Here is a 21675-nt window from a genome sequence, read left to right on the forward strand (position 1 = left end):
TGTCACCCTTACTGTACAGAGTGTCAGAAACTGGATAATTGACAGAAAAATGCTGGGGGATCAGAGGAATGGCTGTGATACCTTCCAGCTGACTCAAATTATTTATTCCTTCTTAGGTAAAATGTATATTAATTAGAGCTGAGTCAAGGGCTGGGCTTCTTTTTGTCTTCTCTCTAACCTAGGCTTGACCCAAGCTTATCATATTAGTCTACCACAAATCTAAATTAAATCCAATGCTGTCCAATGGAATAATTTTCTTCTACAAAATTGAGTTGGTGGCATTCTGTAGTGATGCATTATTCCAGCATACACATAGTGCCCAGCTCTTGTTTAGTTTTCATGAATGCTTATTTTTCATGACTGATGAAAACTGTTGGGTTTAGCATTTTTAAAGGGAAATGCTTTTTTACTGATAGAGGAGCTAAATACACAGCCATTTTTAAGTAACAAACTATTTCTATACCACCATCTTTATAGTATAAAGTAAGAACACTCCTTTATCTTTGTTTATAATTGCTACCTAGAAAACAAATCTTAGAACTTGGTTTACACCAACGTGAGTGCCTTGTGTGAGAAGGATCCATGTATTGCATCCATGCTTTGTTTCTCACAAAGTTCTGTGTCACATCTGGGAGGCTTTGCAAGGGCAAGCAGGAAAAATGACCTTGCACAGCTTGGAGAGCAGGGGCTTATGCACAACAAAATGGGACAGTGAGCATGGGATTGTTCAGCATGGAGGAGGAAGCTTCAGGGTGACCTAGTTGTGCCCTTCCTGTACCTGGAGGAAAGATGGAGAGAGACAATTTACAAGGAGCCATAGGGCACGGGAGAGTGGCTTCACACTGACAGAGGGCAGGCTTAGATTAGACATTAGTCAAAAACTCCTCCCTGTGAGGAGCTGTGGCTGCCCTGGGTCCCCGGCAGTGGCCAAGGCCAGGCTGGATGGCCTTGGAGCAGCCTGGGACAGTGGAAGGTGCCCCTGCCATGGTGAGAGGATCTTTTAGTTCCCTTCCAAGCCAAAGCATTCTGGGGTTCTGTGGGTGTGACAACAGAAAGGAACAGGAGAGCCAGCTATCCACTCGGGCATTGTTCCTTGTTCAGCTGATGTCTCACTGAGTATTTGAAAGGTATCAACCTTCCAATTAACCCACCAGCAATGTAATTTCCTTAGATCTTGTATTACAAGTGTATTTGTCCTGGTGCAATCTGCTGTTTGAAGCTTTTGCAGCTATTCATAACCAATGAAACAGTGATTTTCTTACCCTGCTACCAAAAGGGTTCCCATTTAGTGCTCTGAGAATGAGGGGCATGAAACAACTAAGACTTGTATACACCTGTAAAAGCTGGCTTTTCTTTTTGTGATTGTTTCTTGTTTGCTCATGTTTCCTAACAAAATTATAAGTACCTGTGTACTTTTATTTTTCAAGTAAAACTAGTGAGGAAGAATCAAGACTCATTTTCAAAACAGAGTTTAGCTCTGGTGTGAAATGTATTTGGCTCGTGCTTGAACAGTTCCAGAAGAGCAGTACCTATTACAAATAAGTCTGCTCTACCTAGTGGATTTTATTTTTAAAGCAAAAAGGTGGTAGGGAAGGAGAAAGCCATCCCTGTTGTCTCCATCACCTTCCAGCACACACACCCTGATGGAGTCCTGCCTAACACAACACAAGGTTGTTGAAATAAGTAGCCTCTCATTATACAGCAACAGGACTCCTTAAATGTGAATTTCGAGAACTTGAGTTTAGAATGGTAAAAGCTTTTTGCAAAGAATTTTTGAAGCTGAAGACAGCTTTTCTCTTCTGAATTCACCAAAATAGTCCAGCAGGAATTTCCTCCTGTAAAATGAATTTTTTGAAGGTGGTAACAGTAAAATCTTCAGACCTTCAGCTCTCCTGTAGTTTTCCTTCCATGTCTGTAGGAATAAGCAGTGCTACTGCTTTTTGATTTTGAACAAGTGGAAGGTGGCAGCCCCCTGTTTCTAATCCCTTTTGGATGCCTGGACAGCCAAGCTTGGTAAAAGATAAGGGGGCTATTCTCTTCCATGTTTGGCTTTTAAGGTTTGTGGTAAGGGTGGTTTGAGTTTGCCTGTCCTGACAATACTGACAGTTGCATCCAGAGGTTCCAGAAGAAGCAGCGAGGAATGCATGGAATTGGTACTTCTTTTCTGAAAGAATTTTTTATATTTTTAAAAATCTATTTAAACACACACACTCACTCTCTGTATCTGTGTGTGTATACATATATATACACCAGATGAGTTTGTGCAAGGGAGAGGTCAAGGCTGAATTTGCAGTTCTCCTTTTGCTTCAGTGGTATTCTGTCTAAATATGGGTCTTCCTCAGGTAGAAACAACCTTGTTCAGAACAATTTATCACACTGGCATAGATGGGGGAAAAAAGAAAAAAAGCTGTTTGGAGCAAGCTGTGAATGTGGAAAAATCACGTAACTCTTTTAACTGAGCACTGCAACAGATTTACTTTCGTGCTAATTTGGCTGAATAACCACACTTTAGAATATGATTGCCTGTTTAATAAGTAGAGGGCAGCAAATGTCAGCTGTGTCGGCTTGTCAGAAACTGAGGAGGTTGCTTGGACAACATGAATTATTATTTAGATGATTTGGCCCCTAAGCCAAGCCTGCTCTACTCTGTAGCAGCTTGCGGGGGTGGGGGGAGGTCAAGGTGTATTTAGGCTCAAGCCTGCAGGGCAAATTTTCCCCCATCCCCTATGTGCGCGTTGGTTTCTGACTCCAAAACAAACCTGAATGAGGGCTTTAATTCTGCTGCCGAGCTAACGTGTTTGTAAGCCCTGTTTGGCAGCCTGGAGCGCCCGAGGCAGCCACAGCTGCCAGCTTTCATCTGCCCCCGGATCCTGCGGGGCTCGCGTCACATGCGCTGCCCTCAGGGCACGGAGGCGAGCGCCCGGCTCTGTGTGCCCCTTCCTGTGAGGGGCTGGGGCTGGGGCTGGGGCTGGGGCCGCTCATCCCGGCTCTGTGTGCCCCTTCCTGTGAGGGGCTGGGGCTGGGGCCGCTCATCCCGCCTCTGTGTGCCCCTTCAACCTGTGAGGGGCTGGGGCCGCTCATCCCGCCTCTGTGTGCCCCTTCCCGTGAGGGGCTGGGGCTGGGGCCGCTCATCCCGGCTCTGTGTGCCCCTTCCTGTGAGGGGCTGGGGCTGGGGCTGGGGCCGCTCATCCCGCCTCTGTGTGCCCCTTCAACCTGTGAGGGGCTGGGGCCGCTCATCCCGGCTCTGTGTGCCCCTTCCTGTGAGGGGCTGGGGCTGGGGCCGCTCATCCCGACTCTGTGTGCCCCTTCCTGTGAGGGGCTGGGGCCGCTCATCCCGGCTCTGTGTGCCCCTTCCTGTGAGGGGCTGGGGCTGGGGCCGCTCATCCCGGCTCTGTGTGCCCCTTCCTGTGAGTGGCTGGGGCTGCTCATCCCGGCTCTGTGTGCCCCTTCCTTTGAGGGGCTGGGGCTGCTCATCCCGGCTCTGTGTGCCCCTTCCTTTGAGGGGCTGGGGCTGCTCATCCCGGCTCTGTGTGCCCCTTCTTCCTGTGAGGGGCTGGGGCTGGGGCCGCTCATCCCGGCTCTGTGTGCCCCTTCTTCCTGTGAGGGGCTGGGGCTGGGGCCGCTCATCCCGCCTCTGTGTGCCCCTTCTTCCTGTGAGGGGCTGGGGCTGGGGCCGCTCATCCCGGTTCTGTGTGCCCCTCCTTCGTGTGAGGGGCTGGGGCTGGGGCTGCTCATCCCGGCTCTGTGTGCCCCTTCTTCGTGTGAGGGACTGGGGCTGGGGCTGCTCATCCCGGCTCTGTGTGCCCCTTCTTCCTGTGAGGGGCTGGGGCTGGGGCTGGGGCCGCTCATCCCGGCTCTGTGTGCCCCTTCTTCCTGTGAGGGGCTGGGGCTGGGGCCGCTCATCCCGGCTCTGTGTGCCCCTTCTTCCTGTGAGGGGCTGGGGCTGGGGCTGCTCATCCCGGCTCTGTGTGCCCCTTCTTCCTGTGAGGGCCTGGGGCTGCTCATCCCGGCTCTGTGTGCCCCTTCTTCCTGTGAGGGACTGGGGCTGCTCATCCCGGCTCTGTGTGCCCCTTCTTCCTGTGAGTGACTGGGGCTGCTCATCCCGGCTCTGTGTGCCCCTTCCTGTGAGGGGCTGGGGCTGGGGCTGCTCATCCCGGCTCTGTGTGCCCCTTCCTGTGAGGGGCTGGGGCCGCTCATCCCGGCTCTGTGTGCCCCTTCCTGTGAGGGGCTGGGGCTGCTCCTGCTCATCCCGGCTCTGTGTGCCCCTTCCTGTGAGGGGCTGGGGCTGGGGCTGCTCATCCCGGCTCCGTGTGCCCCTTCCTGTCAGGGGCTGGGGCTGCTCATCCCGGCTCTGTGTGCCCCTTCCTGTGAGGGACTGGGGCTGGGGCCGCTCATCCCGGCTCTGTGTGCCCCTTCCTGTGCGTCCCTGCCCGCCCGGGGGCTGCACATCGCGGCTCCCGTGTCGCTGTCCCGGCTCCTGTTTGTGAAGCCCCAGCACTGACCTCCCCCTGCTCCCGCAGCCGCCTCCCGGCCGCAGTCTGGGTGGGTGCTCACATGTTCCCTGCTCTCTCTCACAAGAATGCATACATACGTTTGTTTGAAATGTATACATTTCATAGAGCACACTGCTGTTCATAAAATCTGGGATCTGTTTCTAACCTGGTAGTGGAAGATGGTAGAGTTCATGCGAGCACAGTTAAGGCAAATGTTGAAATGCAGTAGAAAAATTTTAAATAGAGAGTAATTTAAAACTTCCATGCCAGCCCATTTTTGAGAAGATTTAATATCATTAACAGTAGGGTAAAGAGTGTCCATTTTGGTTAACTAAACACTCAACATTTCTGACTGTAGCCAGCTTTTATGCAGCTCTTCTCTAAACTACAAACTAGGTGTCTGGGCAGTAATAGATGCTAAGGTGTGTTAGCATCTATTTCCTATTTTTAGTTTAGTCTTGTCATTCAAAAATACTGTTTCAGCCTGCGAAAGAGTTACATCATCTTAGCTGAATAATGAGATACTGCTCAACATACCTTGAAAAAGTATTTAGCCTGCAGTAGTAGTAGTAATCTTTTAAATAAATAAAATTTCTTATTGTCATTCACAATACGGACTGTTTTCCCCTCAAATAGTTTTGTTAAAGGTAGGTATGATTCTCTCTAAAATGTAAACACTTGAAAGGTATTAATGTATTTTTAATGTTATTGAGCAGTTGAATAATGATTAGTAAGAGTTTTGGTTTCATTTAGGATTACAAATTGCTGCTGAATTGGTGCTTAATTTCTAGATTTCCATGGAAATGGTCATAAATACCTGATTTCCTAGAATGAGAAGGTATGTTATATGCATTTATGCTGATGAGTGTCTGTACACTGAGGTGTTCCAGCTTCCTACAAACTGCTCCCTCAGTATTGGGTAGGGCTGAAGGGAAGCAAGTTGAAAAACAGTGTGGTGCAATTACAGTTCATGGGTTTATTGACTCTGCACAGCCATGAGGTACAGAGCAGCCTTTTACACTGCTGTGTCCTTTCCCTCCACTAGTAGAAAATGTGTTTATATCCAGAACAGACATTTATATTCTTGAAACAGAAATAACACCCTGTAGATTCTGAAGATTTCTCTTAATGGCCAAAAGCCATATTCATGTGGTGAGGTGCTTGAAAATCTATTATTTAAAAAAAATAAAAATCGTAATAATAAAAAGATTTGTCCTGGCAGAAGTGCTCATATCTGGCAAACATGGATAGTTTAAGTAAGCTTTAGGAAAGTGTCAAAAGTACTCAATAGGAAAATAAAGCATAATTGCTAAACTCAGGTGTTAGTTGTGTTCAGGACAACAGGAGAGGGGCAGAATGTTCACTCCACTAGAAACATATTAGAGGTGAAATTGGTGAGAAGAAAGCATGTTTTTATGAGAAACAGGATAATTTTGTCTATTTATTTTCAAAACCTCTGTTTAAATTCTGTGGAAGTGTGAGCTGTGTTTCCACAGAGCCCTTAGTCCTAAGCAGCCCAGCATTCAGTGGCTGTAGTGGGCACCTGCCAGCTCTGGGCAGGTGAGGTGGGCTCCCCTCAAGGGGGTACCTGTAGAATTTCCAGGATTTCTGCCCTGCCTTAGTGTGGCAGGGAATGATTGTGAAGGTTAGTGAATACACATCATCACTGCATGTGCTGCTGTTTAATTGAGTCAACTGCTTTCAGCCTCCTGTTTTGAGGAACAGTAAATTCAGTATTCAGCAAAATTGTTCTCTCTTAATAATGGTCTGTCATCAGCATTTGCTAGTCTTTCCTTCTTAAGCAGTATGTTCAGGAATCTCTTGTGTATGTCAGAAAACAAAAGTTTGGGATGATTTCTTCCTCCCTCTAAGAAATAAATGTTTGCATCTTTTTGCTGTTTTTACCTTTTTTGTGATCTAGGTGACTACAAGATAGAGTGGTACACACCTTTAGGTTGCATGGAAACACCTAAAGAATATGGAGTTCCATTAGCTCACCTTATGAGTTTCTGTAATTAAGTTTCAGATTGAAAACTTGTACCTTATTTTAGGGTGCAAAAATCAAACAATACTCTGAATTTTAGCAGAGGAGAAAGGTAACTTCAGGCCGTGAGAGACTGGCAAAGTTTCCTGAGACCATTTCTTTATCCCAGTTTTGTCAATGTTTAATCTGGTAGTTGACATAGAGGTAAAATATGCTGAACTATTGAATTAAACTTTTGTGTGTTTTGTGTGCAGTCGTGGTGCTCAGTACAAGGTGCTGGGTTTCAGTAATATGTGACAGTGTTCTGTTCCTTTATTTATTTGATGATTTGGATAGAGAGCTACTATAATATTTAAATACCTTGTGCGTTGTTATGCTATCTAAAATGCATATATTTCTTAAATTTGTCAATGGATGCTTCTGTTAACGTTGCAGTATAGGATGACTTCTGTGATCTGCTCAGCTACACAAAAGAAAAAAAATCATAAATGTACATTTCATAAATATCCTCAGGTAATTTTAGCTGAGGCTTTAAAAATAATTCCTCCGTTTAAAATGTTCATCTGTCCATCTAGCTATGGGGAGAAATAATTTCTGGGAAGTACTGAAATTTGAAAATCAAACATCCTATATCCAGTGGCTAAGGAAATGTCTGCCTTAGCAGGCATGCCAGCATTCAGGAATGCTGAGGACATGTAGTGGTCTATGTAGCAAGTGTGAGAATGATCTGACTGCTCTGTGATGGAGATTTTTATTTTTGCTCTGTCAAATAAAATGCACCTCTGAGTGCATTTTTGCTCCTGTTGCATTTTAAATGCGTGTCCCTTACATTTAAATGTTATAATTGAATCCTTCTGCCCCACCACTGTAACTATGGAACAACTCTTACTGACATCAGTAGCAATATTCAAAACAGAATTTGTCCCTCTGCTGTTAGGTATCATCTCATATCATAACAATGCCTGTGGACAATTAGGATTTACTGTTATCAGCTGCACCTAACAGTTTTGCTTAAATGCAAAGTACTTTTGCAGTTGTATCTATAAAATAACCTGTGTATGTTATCACTGGCCAGGGTCTATGTGAAAATCACGAACAGGACGGCACTGCTAGGAATGTGCCTTGAGCTGCTTTATTTTCCAGCATCAGTCTCATAATCTAAAAATCAGAAGTTCAGTCCTCACACAGAACACCATTTATTGTTGGTTGGGGGTTTGTGTATAAGTTATGAACGGGATGGGATTGTTAGGAATGTGTTTTGAGTTGTTTTATTTTTTAGCATTACTTTTATTACGTGGTTATGACAATGGGAAGATGTTATTAGCTTACATTTTAGACAGTAGTTGAAGAACTTAATGTTACAACTTAGTTTAAAAGTTTTTTGACTAATTGCACAAAGCAAAAGTATATTGACAGTAGTTTTATCTAATTACTATATATGTATTTATATGTTTTATCTAATTACTATGTGTGTATTATACTATATATGTATAAATACATATTTTTGGTTAAAACAATATTTGCTTATTTTGAATACAATATTTGCTTGTAAGTTTTAAAACACAATGCACAGAGCTTTATTATTAAGTTTAAAACTTTTTAATATTTCATTCTTTGTCTGCTGTCTGGGATGTGAGCTGCTGGCATCTTCCCATTGTCATGACCATGTAATGAGGCTGGTGCTGGAAAATAAACCAGCTCAAGGCAGTTCCCAGCAGTCCTGTCCTGTTTGTGATTTGGACACAGACCCTGGCCAGCGATATATGTATATGCAATTTATCTGAAAATCCGTCCTAACCACTCAAAGGTTGTGATTTTGCATTGATTTCTGGGTGTGCCTGTGTGGTGTCTGTTTCCATCTCCTGGATTGTGTTGCTGCAGGTGGAGGATCTCAGTGCAGGCTGTGTTTAGGCAGTGCAGCCCAGCCGTGTGCAGCACTGGGGTGAGCAGCGCGGCGCGGAGCCTGGCTCTGCTCACTGCTCTGTTCAACAGTAAGCCTTTGTGACAGGCTGCTTGCTGAGCCCTTCCTGCCTGCATATGGCACAGCAGAGTTCACTTGCTAGCAGATTTTCCTTTGTGCTCTGATGTTTAAAGTGGATACTTCCAACCTGCGTTTGGAGCTGTCCTAGGCAGGGTTGTGCTGGGTGGGGTCTGAGACAAGTTGGGAAGTGCACACAGACAAGAAGGGGGAAATGAGCACAGCAAACAGTGGTGATTCCAGTGTTCTCCTTGTCATCCCTGACAGTGTTTATTGTGAATTTAAAACCACTTTGAAAGAGCTGGCCAGTTCTGTAATGGAACATCATTAAATATTCTTCAAATTTCTGGCCAAAAGACAACCTTTAAGGGGGTGTAGAACAATTATTTCTTAGGGGAAAGTATTTTAATTCCCATATTTTTTAATTGGACAGGTCAGAAAAATGTGGGGTTTTAGACATTAGGATTTTGAACACCAGTTTTAGAACATAATGAAGTTTTACCCTTCTACCTTTACAATTCAAAGAGGAAAATCAGAATTCTTTTCCCCCCAAGATTGTGAGAAAGAGGAGCCTGTAATGAGGATCTCATCTATAGTTCTCCTTACTTATGATAATATGCCAAGGAATAGAGAGCAAAAAACATAGTGGAGTTTTTCTGTGAAGAATTATATTCTGCTGGTGGTGACACACATTTTAGAAGTGTAATATGTTGAAGGATTGTAAAAATTTAAATCAAAGGTTCAATATGCAATAAATTGAAAATTAATTAACCCCCTTGTGTTGTTTTGGAGATGGGATGAGTGTTTCTAGGAAAAGCAGAAGAGGGAAAGATTAAAAATATTTTACTTGGAAAGAGGAAGGTAAGGAGGTACATTTTAGATCATCTCATTTCCTTTCTAATGCAAATCTGATTCTTTGATTATTCACTTATTTATTCTCATACAAAAGGTAGAAATTATGACATGTTGGGAATGTAGGCATTTTTTATACTGCAATAATTGTGCAACTATTGCACTCCTTTCATCTAATGGTGAAAAAGGATTTCAAGAAAAAATAATTTTGAATAGAATTAATTAATAGATTCTTAAAGTCCTAAGCGTGTAATGTAGCTGCAGTCCTTTAAAGCAGAAAAACAAGAGAGAAAACAAATAATGGCCCTTGAGCAGATGCTTATTCACGTAGGATAAGTAGTCTTTGATTTTGGAGAGGTGGTGTGACTTGCAGTTGGAAACCTTGATTTTTTGTGTCGTTATTTATATCTGCAATAAATGAGGAATAAGCATAAAACATGAAAAGGAAAATTAAGCATTATGCTAGTTCTCTTGTTATTTTATTTACTTGAAATAGGCATTTTTTAATGGTGTGTTGCTGTGCCTTTTGTTGACCATATCTGTGCGCCAGGTCTGTCTGCTTGTTTCCATTGGCTTGTCATGTTCACTAATTAGGGAACTGCTGCATGATTCACCTTGTTAATTAGAGGGACTTGCACACAAAGGCCCTTCGGGCAGTGCGAAAGAAGAGCCTAGCACTAGTGCCCTGAGAAAGCTACAGCCTGTGAAGTAATTCTTCTCATCTACCTTCTATTTTTTATTTGAAATGAATAAATCATTGAGATTTTCCTTGTGGAGTGAGAATGCAAGAATTCACATCTTTGTAAGATGTAAATTATATGTGATCAATAGAAGGGGATGACTACTGTATTGTACTTACAAGATTCCCTAATTTACTACTTGTCAGTGTCTGAGAAATTGCTTGAAATATTTTGTCCCCACACTGTGGTGCGTTGTTCCCTTGATCTGCAGCACAAATGAGCAGCAGCACTTTTGCTATAGCTCACTCTAAAATAGAGAAGATGTAGATTATTTAAATTCAAGCTTGTTTTGCATGCCCAGTGGAACTTCCATTTTACAAGTGAACCCCCAGCACCACCCCCACAAATTTTAAGGGGAAGAAGGTGGTGGGCGTGTGGCTATTTTTGTTCCTGGTGTTTTGCTGTGCCTCAAACCTCACTTTCCAGCAGAGTAGCACACTTGCTGTATTGTGTATTCTTTAGTTGAATATAGTTTCAGAATAAATTAAATTTGTTTTTGTCATGTCACTTAGACTTGATCAAACCACAATCCAGACTGCAGAAGAGGAAATTGCGTTAAAAGTGCACAACCAGTCGCTACACTGCACATTCCCCATCTGTTTATGACACTTCAGACATTAACTCCAATGCCATTCTCTCTAACTATTTGATTAAAATTACTTATTACAGCCAAATGATTTTTAGTAGATTGCTACATTTGCCTCATTTCCTCAAATGAGGCTGGCAGTTTCAAGATGCAGATTTCCCATAAGAATGCTAGAGGACTGGTATCAAAATCTGGACATTTTCTTTTGGAATAATCTAGTTAATAAAGCCTCTTACTAGAATTTCTGATTAACTACTATTTTAAATGCACTTAAAATTTCTGCTATTCTGAAGTTTTGTGCTAATGGAATATAGCCAGAGAAATTTTACCAAAAAATAGAAATACTTATTTGGAAAAAAATGGGGAAAATCCTTCAGGCTGATGTGAGATTTTATGGTATGAAATACTGTCACTCCTCACTTCAGGGAAGATGAGATCTTCCTGTGTGCCTTGGTCTTCAGCTGGCTTCATTGATAGACCAGCCAAGAACTTCTTCCATCTTCTTGGTGCAGTTCTGGTGTACTGGTTTTAAATATATTCAGATTTCAAGTTGTGCCAGAGATGAACAGAAATAAAAGTAACCAAAGGCCATGCTCTCCTGATGCATGGAGAAGATGGTGGAGATAAAACTCCTGATCTGACTCCCCTAGCAGTAACACAGAGTTGCAGCAGCCATGGAGAGTTCTCCCATCCAAATAGCTGTTGTATTGCTCAGACACGATGGAAGAGTCTTGCAAGGGTATTTGCACAGAGGTTTATTGCATACCTGCCATGTGAAAAGCAGGGCAGTGGATTCACCTTCTAGTCCAGCACTGAGCCCTGTGTTACAGTGGGCAGCACAGCCTTTGGGATTACTGCCTGCACTCTTATTTTCCTGTGCATGATTTTAGAAAAGCCATCTCTGTGTTGAGTGTCCTCCCATATGCCAGTGCTCCTGTCACTTGTCCCAAAGTTACAGCTCAGCAGGTTTCCTGCTCTCATTACTTCAGTCTGTAACTCTCGACATGAGCGAGCTCCACTCAGGCTTTCGCTGTGTGTTTTACTCCCTGATCTTGATGCAAACAACAGTTTGAGTCCTCACACAGTGTCTCACTTCAGTGGGAAAGGAGAAGATCCTAGCAATCTGGGGAGTACAGTAAACCCCCACTTAGATGAGCAAAGGGAAAATACCTTATCCATCTTTCTTGCCAGAAGTGAGGATGTGCCCTGGGTGCTCTTGAGTTGAGGAGCCCCTGAGTGAAGCCAGTGAGCTCTGCAGCTCATATTCTTCCCACCCATACTGATGCTGTCTCGTGTCCTTTGAGGAACACCTTGAGAAGATTGGTGATTGTCCATAGTTGCTTTGCTCCAAAATAAAAATAACACTGATAATTACTAAATAACAGCTCTATGGGGATTTTTTTCAGAGTTTTTTTCTGATCTCACCACAGGTAAGTTACTGACACTCCAGTAAGTTGCCAGCTCTAGTAGTGCTGATCCTGCCCACTTGTCTGTGCCTCAGAAACCCTTGGCTCAAATGGGCTTTGCTCAAATTTGGCTTGGCAAATCTGCCACACACTTACAGGACATAACAAATAGAAAGGTTTAAAACAGCTTAGCATAGGAGAGCCTGGAACTGGTGCTACTGGAGAGAAAGGGTTTGAGGAATAGTATAACCAAAACCAGAGAAATTGTACTGGAGCTCAAACCACAGATTCTGAGGAGTGCAGGAATGTAATGATTAAAGTTACTGGAAGGACAAAATGCCCATTGTTGTAGAACTCTTTCAGAGGTGTTTGAGGGATATCTTCCTTAAGTATTTATTGGACTCTTTGTTACTCTAGTTAGGAATATGTAGCTTAAGAAATAGTTGGACTGTTACAGAAATAAATGTGTTTAAGTTAATGAATAATTAAATAATAGTGCATTGTATTTGAAAAATCAAAAAATGTAACCCAGTATGTTAAAAAATCGCAAGAGTTTAAAATCAAATCTCAAATTCTTCATGCTTTTGATATTTTACAAATGATGAGTCAGCTGTTAAGGATACTTCCAAGAAAATTAAACCTGTGACTATTTTTTATATACACACCCACACAAATACACATATATGTGTGTATATATATATATATCAGTTCAGACAGTATGTAGTCTTGAGTAGTAAGGGGATGAAATTGTAGATATTAGAGTAATTGTTTTTAAAATCCCATATAACTGTGTAATGTACAAGAGTAGAGAAAATTACAATTTTAAGGCTTTTTATTTCAAGGAAAAATAAAAATGAAAGGCAGGATGCACCTGGCATTTTCTGTATCAGAGTTTGACACATTATCTTGAAAGTAATAGAACACGTTTAAATGGAAAATTTGAATAAACTTGTAAAACATGATGAAATTAGATGTAATAAACAGAAATGTCTGTTGTAGGAAAGATGCTTGGTCCAAAGTACCCCAGTTAAGATTCCAGAACTGTGTTCAGATGCTCATTATTTTGAGAAACAGTCATCTTGAGGCTGAAACATTCCCAGCTTGGTCTTTGCCCAGGGTGATTTTTTTCCTAACGCTATGCAATAATTTTCAGCTGCTGTTAAAAGTGTGTGGGTAAGAAAAAAGAAGAAACTCCCCTCACCAAAACCCAGCAGACAAACACCTTTCACAGTAAAGAACAATCTTGATCTAGTTCAGCTAGATGTGCAGCCATTGCAAGGGACAGCTGGAGCTTTTACTGACTTGTGGGAGAACACTTGGGAAGGAGCAGCATCCAGCTTTGTACTGAGCAAAATTAGATACAATTTGTCAGAGCTGTGAGTGTTTAAAAGTCTCACAGAATGTGTTTGGTGCATGAGCTGCTGTTACACAGGTGAAACCTCTCTGGTGTGGCATTTTTGCAGTGCCTGTTGTACACTTGAGTGCTTGGAGCAGTTCCTTACCAGGAACTGGAGCTGTGCTGGCCCTGAGAGATTTCAGAGCCAGAGCAGGGCTGGGGCACAGCACAGGGCTGCTGCACACACAGGCTGCTTTGCAAGGCTCCCTGAAATTCACTGAGGCACCCATCCTTCTTCATCCTTGTCCTGGACTTCATGAGGTTCCTGCCAGCGTTTCTAATGAGTTTCATTTTTAATTGCACCTTCTGTTGTGGCCATCTTAGGACATGTGTAATGGTTCCGCATTTCAGGCACTCCTCAGCAGAAAAGATGTTTTTCCAGGGGGTGTAATCAGTGTCTGAGACTGATAGATACATGTTACAGAGCCATCAATTAAGACAAGTTTTTCTCAGCATATGACCCTGTTATCAGGAATTAAGCCATCCATTGCAAACAGAATTAGGAGGGATTTCCATTGATGCCTATTGGCTAGAAATCAATGCTTAAATCATTGTTTATATGATCTTACTGTCATCAAACATTTCTGCCATTTAGCACCCTCTGTTGCCAGGTTCCTGCTCGGGGTTCACTGCTGGCTGTCCTCACCCATGAATGCTGTTGATATTTATAGCTTCTGTGGTGCTGGGAGCCTCCTCTCATTTCTCCTTAGGTGGTATTTCTGAGCTAGGTTGGGAATTTTAAGTAGATAAAATGTAGATCCTGGTGGGCTGAGTTGGCTCTGTGACTACAGAAACTTACTTTTACAACTTGGCTTCTATTCCCTTATCAAATCCTATATTGGCAGTGTTTAAACATACATGACTACTTCCTTAAGCTCTTTCTTCTTTATCTTCACAATCATCTCTGTGTCTCTGTCACTGGGTTATTTTCCTTCTAGGCCAAAGAACATCCCTGAATTCTGCCTGTAGGCACAGAACTACCTCCTTGACCTTTCTCTCTCTCATGTGATCCCACTCCCTCTTCTCCCTTTAATTTTTGAAGGTATTTATATGTAGACTAGAATTTTAGGAGTTCCAGCTGTCCTCTTACTTTCTGATCATATGGAAGGAAATTGCTCTTAGTCCTTAGCACCTACAGCTCATACCCATATTTTATCTACATTTCTGCTTTAGACAAAGCTCACTTCTCTTTGCCTGGGTTTTGCCTGACAAATAAGTGCATTCTTGGTTTTTGGAAATTACTAAATCCAGCTTTTAAGATCTAGTGTTGATACTTCACATAGACATATGGCTGTCTTCCTTGTGGCATATGGCTTGTGGCACTTTTTTCTTAAATACCTAAATGGATCATAACAAATAATGATCTACAGAAAACAAACTAAAATTCTAGAACTTATCTGGTTAGCTGCACTTTATTAAAGTGGTAAAGTAGTATTCTTTCTGTGTTTTTAATGCTGTGCCACCATCACAAGTCAGTCTTCAAAATAATGCTTTGTTCTTATGGTGTACTTTTCATCAAACAAGAAACCTCCCATGCTAAAATACATTTGGATTTGATAAGGAGTAAGGAACAGAATCTAATTTGTAAGCATTTTTCTTGTATAATGTATTGGAATATTTGTGTTTTAGATAAATATTTTTACTTTCAGAAAAGTTAATTGTTGTTAATGAATGTGGTTCTGAATTGAAGCATTGCTTTCTTCCCAGAGGACAGAAATTTTGATATGCTATTGATAAATATATCCATATTATTTGTGATAAAGGCAAGTTAAAGAAAGATTTTGCATCAGGAACCCAGTATGAAAATAAGAGTGAATGAATGCAGCTGTCAAAGAGTTGCATCGTGTTGGTTATGTAGTGAGTTACATTCATTTCTGGTAAATCATGTTAAGTAACAGGAAATTATTTTATCAGGATGTACAGATAGTAACAGGTGCTTAATTTGTTTAAATATCCAGTAATTAGTAACTGGCTTAGTTAGAAGATAAACTGTATTGTAGAAACAGGCTGCTTTGTTAGCTTTAAAATATAATTGATCATGTAAAGTTAGTAGTTTAAGTAGCTTTAGTTTTAGAGGTACTTCTAAGAGTAATTTCAGAATACTGAAGATGGTGACATTCAATTCCTGTCATTCTTAGTGCTGAGAATTCAGAGGGGGGTACAGTGGAACCAGGTAAGCAAAGCTGGCTGCAAAATCAAAATCATTTCCACTTGACACAGAGGATGTGATTCCAGAGTGCTCTGGGGAGAAGAGCCTCCACAGGCCAGGGTGTGCATCTGGTGCACAAGGTGCAGTGTCCCCTCTTTTGAACCAAAGTCAGGATATCACTTCTGTGAAAAATTATTTTGAACTGAGATTACAATTGGGGACAAAAAAATGTTCATATTTTTCATGAAAAGGCAGATGATGGGTAGGAAAGAGAGTGATGTTGGTAATCTGATGAAGGCTGTGAACAAACAGAAGTGTGTGACTTGGAAAAAAGATAAAGTTTTAATAGGAGTGTGAAGAAGCCAATAATGGTGGGGTGTTAAAGGGTGCTCTGGAATCTTAATAAGGTCTCCTCAAATGTCTTGCTAGTAAGTATCCATAAACTGCAAAGATGTTTTCTTGTAAGCAGCTTCAGGGTTAATAGTGTGCAGAGAGGCTCTCCTGTCAGCTGGAATACACTGACCTCTGCAAGCTCAAGGCCTCTGTTGGGAATCAGTATCAGGATCATAACTCTTCTGATTATTTTTAAATGTAATTTTATGATTCTCTGCTTTCAGATGGGCTTTAAAGAAAGCATAAAAAGCCACCAGTGATATTTTATAAAAGATTGTTGAGAATTTGTGCAATACAGTATTTATCAAGTATTTTCAACACTTCAGCCTCTATGTTATTAAGCATCAGGATCCTGTGATCCCACTGATGATGTGTTTGATGTATTAGAAATTTTTTGATCAGCATTCATGAAGGTTACATAGGGTTATTCTTTCCTGCTGTAGTTTACCCCAGTGTGTGCTGTTAAACCAGTATCAGAAACTGTGTTGTGTTTCTGTCTGGATCTTTTGTACCTGGCAGCATATTCCTTATTTGTATTACAGGAATGTCTGTTCAGCCCACTGGGGCTTGATGGTAAGTGAGGCACGTAGAGGAGGAGGATCCTTGTCTGGAGAGCCTATAGCAGACACAGCCAGGCTGGGTGATGTGGGCAAAGAGACACAGGCAGGTGAAGAATGAAGTCTTAGCAGAATTCACCCAGTGTGGGTAGAAAAGAGCTCAGCTCCTTTGGCTCTGTCTATTGAGCCAGCTGTCCTGTCAGGGGATGAATTGCAGGTAGTGGAAAATCTTGTGCATTTGTCAGGATTAGTATATGATATCAAGAGCCATCTTTAGTTTTTCTCACTGATCAAAAAAGAGAGGACAAAGAACCTGAGGAATACATGAGTGCAACGCTTTCTGCTGATTCTTGAAGCTATTCCATAGTTTCTTGGTAAAACCAACTTGCAGGTTTCAAAGTGAGGGCAAGATTTATCCCACTATGGGAAATTTAGAGAAATGGCACATTTTGCTTTACAATTTACATGTGCAAAAAATCTCAACAAGAGGCACTATGTGCTGATATTCCATGTGGAAACAGCCAGGGTGTAGTGTAGTACAGGTAGCACAGAGAGCCAAGTAAGTATTAGCTTCCTGTGGGTTTGAAAATGGTGACTTTGGATAAGACACTGATACAATATTCATATAACCTTTGCATAACACCAGTTATGTATCAGACTGTATTTCTGACCTGCACCTCCCAGGAAACGAATACTTACTCCAGTGCAGAATTTCTTATTCTGCAAAGCTTGACAACTTCGTCTGAGATCACTCTAAGCCAGTTGGCCCTTGCTTAAATATTCATCAGACTTCTGATAATTGTGATAACCCTTGTAGGCTGGCAAGCAAGGCAAATTAGCAAAAAGATGATTGATCTTTTTTTATATGCAGTTTTATCTTCAACCTTTCCTGGATATATGTTATACTATAGTAATAATTTCTTCTCTAAGGTATTTGCCAGTATCTAGATTTGCACATCTATTTACAGTTGCCTTGAAGCCTCATAATTACAATACAGCTGAAATGTCCATTTTCTTTCCCTGACTACAAATAGGGATCAATGGAATTTTAAATGACTGCTCACGGGCTAGCTTCCGATCATGACCTTTGTAAATGATTAGAGCTCACCACTGCTGCTATCTACCTTGAAAGGGTAAGCGGGCAGCTCTGGCTAACTGGCATTTAATCTGGAAGAGAGCCAAAGATATTTGAGCTAAAAACCTAATATGAGTTGGCAAAGAGAAGTATGTATAGACCTTTGCACTATTATTGAGATATTTTTCTACATTTCTTTTTTGTATTTAGGAAATTCTTTTACCCTGTAGATGAGAGATGTATTTTTAGATAATGTTATACTGAAGTTATGATAATAACTGTGCTTGCAAAATGTATGAAAGCATGAAAGTGTGAAAAATGGGGTTTCAAACTCTAAATGACTGAATTCAATTTTCTGAAGGATGTGAAAATTCAAAATGGTTTGATTTGGGAGGGATCTTTGAGATCATCTTGTTCATCCCTTGCCATGAGCAAGGGACAGGATTTCAAACTCTAATGGGGTTTCAAAACAGGGTTTCAAACTCTAAATGACTGCATTCAATTTTCTGAAGAATGCGAAAATATAAAATGTTTGGTTTGGAAGGGATCTTCGAGATCATCTTGTTCACCCCTTGCCATGAACAGAGACACTCTTTACTGTCCCAGGTTGCTCCGAGCCCTGTGCCCAGCAAGGCTGGACACAGCCTTGGCCACTGCCAGGGATGGGGCAGCCACAGCTTCTCTGGGCAGCCTGTGCCCGGAGCTCAGCACCTCCCAGGGAAGGATTTTTTCCTTGTATCTAATCCAAATCCACTCTCTTTCAGTGTGAAGCCATTCCCTCATGTCCTGTCACTCCAGACCCCTATCCAAAGTCCCTCTCTGTCTTGCTTGTCAGCTGCCTTTAGGCACTGGAAACCCCCAGTGAGGTCTCTCTGGGGGTCTTTCTCCAGGCTGAACATGGCCAGTTCCAGCTCAGTGCTGTCAGGATGCTGGGGCTGTGTTAGGTCCCAGTGTCCCCATCATGGACAAAGGTGGGAGAGGTGCTGCTGGTGGTTGACAGTGGCTGAGCATGAGCCAAAGTGTGCCCAGGGGGGCAAGAGGCCAATGGCCCCTGGCCTGGATCAGCAGCAGTGTGGGCAGCAGGAGCAGGCAGCGCCTGCCCCTCTGTGCTGGGCACTGCTGAGGCCACACCTCGAGAGCTGTGCCCAGCTCTGGGCCCTCACTTGCTGCCCCCAGCTCCTGGGTGCTGCCCTCCAGGGCTCTCTGGGTCACCTCCCCTGGCTCTGGGGCCCCTGGCACCATCCCCTGGAGCTGGAAACACTCCCTGGCCAGCCTGTCACCAAAGCTGGTCAGGCACAAGTGTCTTGGCTGCCAAATGAATTCATCTGAGAGCTGCTCTGAAAAGAGGTATGAGGTGGATCTGCTTTTTCTGGACAGAGGTGGATGGAGAAAAGACATTTCACATTGGCACTTTTTTGCTTAAACCTCCTTTTCTTTTAGCATTGGTTGAGATAGTTCAGGCCCTGCTTTTATGTGCAGATCATGTGTAGGTAATGGCTGAGACAGTTCTATCTCTGCTTGTCAGTTCAGTTTCATTTTAATGAGGAATTGTGCCTGTATCATTCAGTGTTTTTTTTACCACCCATGAACTTCTCGAGGTGTTGTTCTGTGCACTGCTGCTGAAGTGGGAACAAGAATGACATCAGTGGGATTAGAAAGGAAGCACCTCTCAGTTTATTGATAGATTTTGCAAACCCAAAGTTTTGACATGAATAAGAATTATTACTAAGAGATATGAATGCTTTTGTCTAATTAAGATAATATACTGTGTTGCCTAATCAATTATTCTTGTGTGGTATTGATCAGAATATTTATTAAAATATTAGTTTCTTGGGAATATGACACTTATTATTAACACTCTGAAAGAATTACACAGTTCATAGTGAATATGCAATTTTGCCTCTCTGCTGGCCAGAGCACTTTCTCCTATTTTCTGTAATGTGCTATATTGTTACATAATGCAGCTGGCAGCTGCTTCAAACTGTTCAAATATATTCTTACCTAAAGCCTAAGCCCAGAAAGCACTTGGAAAGTCAGTTTCTAAAGGTTTTGTGTCAGCATTACCTTTGGCTAGCATTTAGATAGAGATATCTTATTAATCTAGATTTTTAAAATAAAATATCAGATATGTTTTACATTCAAAATAAATATAAGATAAAAAGTCAGTTATTTAAAATTTGGATTGGTATTTCAATTCAGATTGGGTTGGTGGTGCCAGAAGAGTGACAGGGGGTTGGAAAATCAGGCAGTGGGGTTCGTGTGTCCTAAACCAAGGTCTGGGTGGTGGAACCACACTGGGATGGAGACTCAGTCCTGGTTTGTCAGGGCTGGGGAAGTTTCTAGCTTATAACTCAGCCCAGCTCAGCACTCCCTTCCCAAAAAAAGAGGATTTTCCTGCCTGGCCATTCTTCCTGCCATTGGATAATCCTCCAGAAGTGCAGTGCAGGATGGACTGGGAGAGGTGTTGGTTAGAACACCATTCTTCATGATATTCTTCATATCAGTCATAAGCTGGAGATGTGTAGTTAGTATGCAGTACTTGGTAGGGCAGTTTTTAATGAAAAGGATAGTGTTTTTGGAAAGAGTTGAGATATTTGGAAGCAGAAATCCTGTGAAAAGTCACAAGAACTTCAGTACCTTCATCATTGCTCCATGGCCAGGCTGCTGGAATAGAGCAGTAAAATGCTCTCAGGGGTTGCTCACGTGTGACTTCACCTCATGCTTGCAGGTCTGAAGATAACTTTTAGATAAGGCAAGAGAACCAAACTAAAGAGATTTCTTTCCCTGTGTGGCAGATGCAGCAGCAGGAGCTGGCCCAGATGAGGCAGAGGGATGCCAACCTGACGGCGCTGGCAGCCATCGGCCCCCGCAAGAAACGGAAGCTGGATGCTCCTGGCCTGCTCACCATAGGAGGAGAGGTAAGTGTGCACTCAGAGCAAGGAAATCACTCCTGCAGAGCCTCCCAGGAGCAGCTGGGGCTGCTCCTGCTGCTGCTGGCAGGGAAGTGTGTCATTTGGAAATGCACATCAGCACGGGAGCCCAGCTTGGCTTGCCACAGTTAAAATGGCATCTCCTTGTAGTTGTATTTTCAAGTGTGAACTCTGAGCAGGTCATTAAAGAATGTTTCTTAAATAGTTAAATGTGAAGTGTAGATCTTGAACTGTTCACTGCCTTTATATCTGTTTTCTCCTCTGCATAATCTGGAAAAACCCAAAAAGAGTAGGGAATGAAGAAGTACCTGAAAAAACATAATTGTAGTCTTGCTTACAGTTTGAACCAAGAGCTTGTAGTAACACCAGTGTGGGTTTATGATAAATATATGTCCAAGGTGAATGTCAAGGTGTCCCCCACCACTGCAAAGATGAGTTTATCACCATGCTAAATTGTAATTTCCATAAGAATACTGTGCTCTAGAAATAGGATTGAGTTCATTAGCATGATTCTCCTGATATTTTAAGTGAAGTAGCCGTGCTACACAATAAATGCCAAATTGTCCAAAGCCTGATCTATGTTAAGCAAGGTGGGGAGCCAGGGTGATGTGGTGGCAGTGCTGTGGGTGGCTCTGTCAGGGCACTGTGTTGTTTGGTACAGATACACTTGGGCTGCTTCGCCTTCTGCTGAGTCTGCCCACGCAGTGGAGTCAGAGGAATTCTCCCTATTACATGCCTGTTCTGAGGAAAATGCAAACATTTTGTTTTGAATAGCTAAACTAACAGTTTTGGCTCAGACATTTGACTGTCTAAATGCCAGGCATTTCCAAAGGCCTTTTTGTTTCCCATTTTGGATAGCTTTTATCTGACTTCTCTCTCTTTTCGTGTGCTAAGATTAGTGCTAGGGAATTAGCTGAGCTGGGAACCGAAGTGGATCCTGTTTATACTCTAAAATTGACTTAGGACTTGAGATATGTAGGAGGTGCTCCCGTTTCTGTAAAATTTGTTTCAGACTGAGGGAGTTTCTCAGGTTTTGTGTTGTCATGTTGTTATCCCCTTCCTTTCAGCCTCCCTCCTTTATCTTACATTCAGTCAAGGATTCTGTTCTGCCCCACATGCACCTGTAACAAATCTCA

The 21675-nt window shown here is 42.4% G+C and overlaps 1 protein-coding gene across 1 annotated transcript in view; it reads left to right on the top strand.

The window, feature by feature from the left end:
* LOC136561036 (transcription initiation factor TFIID subunit 4-like) overlaps positions 1-21675 on the top strand; it is a 154691-nt gene that overhangs the window by 85109 nt on the left and 47907 nt on the right. The window contains exon 14 of the mRNA XM_066557138.1: positions 20405-20527. Coding sequence (XP_066413235.1) covers positions 20405-20527 — 123 coding nt within the window. The remainder of the gene's footprint in view (positions 1-20404; positions 20528-21675) is intronic.

This window comes from Molothrus aeneus, chromosome 11 (assembly GCF_037042795.1).
Source record: "Molothrus aeneus isolate 106 chromosome 11, BPBGC_Maene_1.0, whole genome shotgun sequence".
In the NCBI taxonomy this organism is placed as follows: Eukaryota; Metazoa; Chordata; class Aves; order Passeriformes; family Icteridae; genus Molothrus; species Molothrus aeneus.